This window comes from Parus major, chromosome 11 (assembly GCF_001522545.3).
Source record: "Parus major isolate Abel chromosome 11, Parus_major1.1, whole genome shotgun sequence".
In the NCBI taxonomy this organism is placed as follows: domain Eukaryota; kingdom Metazoa; phylum Chordata; class Aves; order Passeriformes; family Paridae; genus Parus; species Parus major.
Genome location: NC_031780.1, coordinates 16,660,571 through 16,662,329, shown reverse-complemented (window position 1 = coordinate 16,662,329; position 1,759 = coordinate 16,660,571). Strand labels below are relative to the sequence as shown.

General features: G+C 63.3%; 1 protein-coding gene across 1 annotated transcript in view; it reads right to left on the bottom strand.

The window, feature by feature from the left end:
• Positions 1–1,172: 1,172 nt before the first annotated feature.
• Positions 1,173–1,759, bottom strand: part of LOC107209657 (coatomer subunit alpha-like) — a 2,125-nt gene continuing 1,538 nt past the window's right edge. Inside the window, exons 4-5 of the mRNA XM_015639563.3 lie at positions 1,594–1,683; positions 1,173–1,192 (exon numbers count right to left, since the gene is read on the bottom strand). Coding sequence (XP_015495049.1) covers positions 1,173–1,192; positions 1,594–1,683 — 110 coding nt within the window. The remainder of the gene's footprint in view (positions 1,193–1,593; positions 1,684–1,759) is intronic.

Sequence of the window (1,759 nt, the reverse complement as noted above, 5' to 3'; positions counted from 1 at the left end):
GGGTTGGGGTTAGGGCATCCAAGGTGTCCTGTGGGATGAGGTGGGACAGGGAAGGTGTCCCGTGGGATGAGGGTGGGATGGGGAAGGGTTGGGGTTGGGACATCCAAGGTGTCCCATGGAGGGGTTGGGATGGGTTGGGGTTAGGGTTGGGGACATCCAAGGTGTCCCATGGAGGGGTGGGATGGGGAAGGTGTCCCATGGGATGAGGTTGGGATGGGTTAGGGTTGGGGTTAGGGACATCCAAGGTGTCCCATGGGATGAGGTTGGGACAGGGAAGGTGTCCCATGGAGGGGTTGGGACATCCAAGGTGTCCCATGGGATGAGGTGGGACAGGGAAGGTGTCCCATGGTGGGGTTGGGATGGGGAAGGTGTCCTGTGGGGTGAGGGTGGGATGGGGAAGGGTTGGGGACATCCAAGGTGTCCCATGGAGGGGTGGGATGGGGAAGGTGTCCCATGGGATGAGGGTGGACAGGGAAGGTGTCCCATGGAGGGGTTGGGACATCCAAGGTGTCCCATGGGATGAGGTTGGGATGGGTTGGGGTTAGGGTTGGGGACATCCAAGGTGTCCCATGGAGGGGTTGGGATGGGGAAGGTGTCCTGTGGGATGAGGTTGGGACATCCAAGGTGTCCCATGGAGGGGTTGGGACATCCAAGGTGTCCCGTGGAGGGGTGGGACAGGGAAGGTGTCCCATGGGATGAGGTTGGGATGGGGAAGGGTTGGGGACATCCAAGGTGTCCCGTGGGATGAGGTTGGGACAGGGAAGGTGTCCCATGGAGGGGTTGGGACATCCAAGGTGTCCCATGGGATGAGGGTGGACAGGGAAGGGTTGGGGTTAGGGCATCCAAGGTGTCCTGTGGGGTGAGGGTGGGAAGGGGAAGGTGTCCCATGGAGGGGTGGGATGGAGAAGGTGTCCCAGGGGATGAGGGTGGGATGGGTTGGGGTTGGGGTTAGGGACATCCAAGGTGTCCCATGGAGGGGTTGGGACATCCAAGGTGTCCCGTGGAGGGGTGGGACAGGGAAGGTGTCCCAGGGGATGAGGGTGGGATGGGGAAGGATTGGGGTTAGGGACATCCAAGGTGTCCCATGGGATGAGGGTGGACAGGGAAGGTGTCCCATGGTGGGGTTGGGATGGGGAAGGTGTCCTGTGGGGTGAGGGTGGGATGGGTTGGGGTTAGGGACATCCAAGGTGTCCTATGGAGGGGTTGGGATGGAGAAGGTGTCCCAGGGGATGAGGGTGGGATGGGTTAGGGTTCGGGTTAGGGACATCCAAGGTGTCCCATGGGATGAGGTGGGACAGGGAAGGAGTCCCATGGAGGGGTGGGATGAGGTTAAAGCTCCTTCCCTGGGGCCATTGCAGGATCCCCTGTCCCCCAGGGCTGTCCCCCAGGGCTGTCCCCTGTCCCCAGGGCTGTCCCCCGTCCCCCAGGGCTGTCCCCAGGGCTGTCCCCTGTCCCCCAGGGCTGTCCCCCAGGGCTGTCCCCTGTCCCCAGGGCTGTCCCCAGGGCTGTCCCCTGTCCCCCAGGGCTGTCCCCTGTCCCCCAGGGCTGTCCCCCAGGGCTGTCCCCTGTCCCCAAGGTGACGCTGGCACTCACCAGAGGGATGATGAAGCTCTGGGTGAGCTCCAGGAGGTGCCTCCTCAGCAGAGCGCTCTGAACCTCCGAGGGGCGCTTCCGCTGGATGCCCTGCGGGCAGGGGTCACACAGGGGTCACCCAGGGTCACACAGGGTCAAACGGGGTCACACAGGGTCACACAGGGTC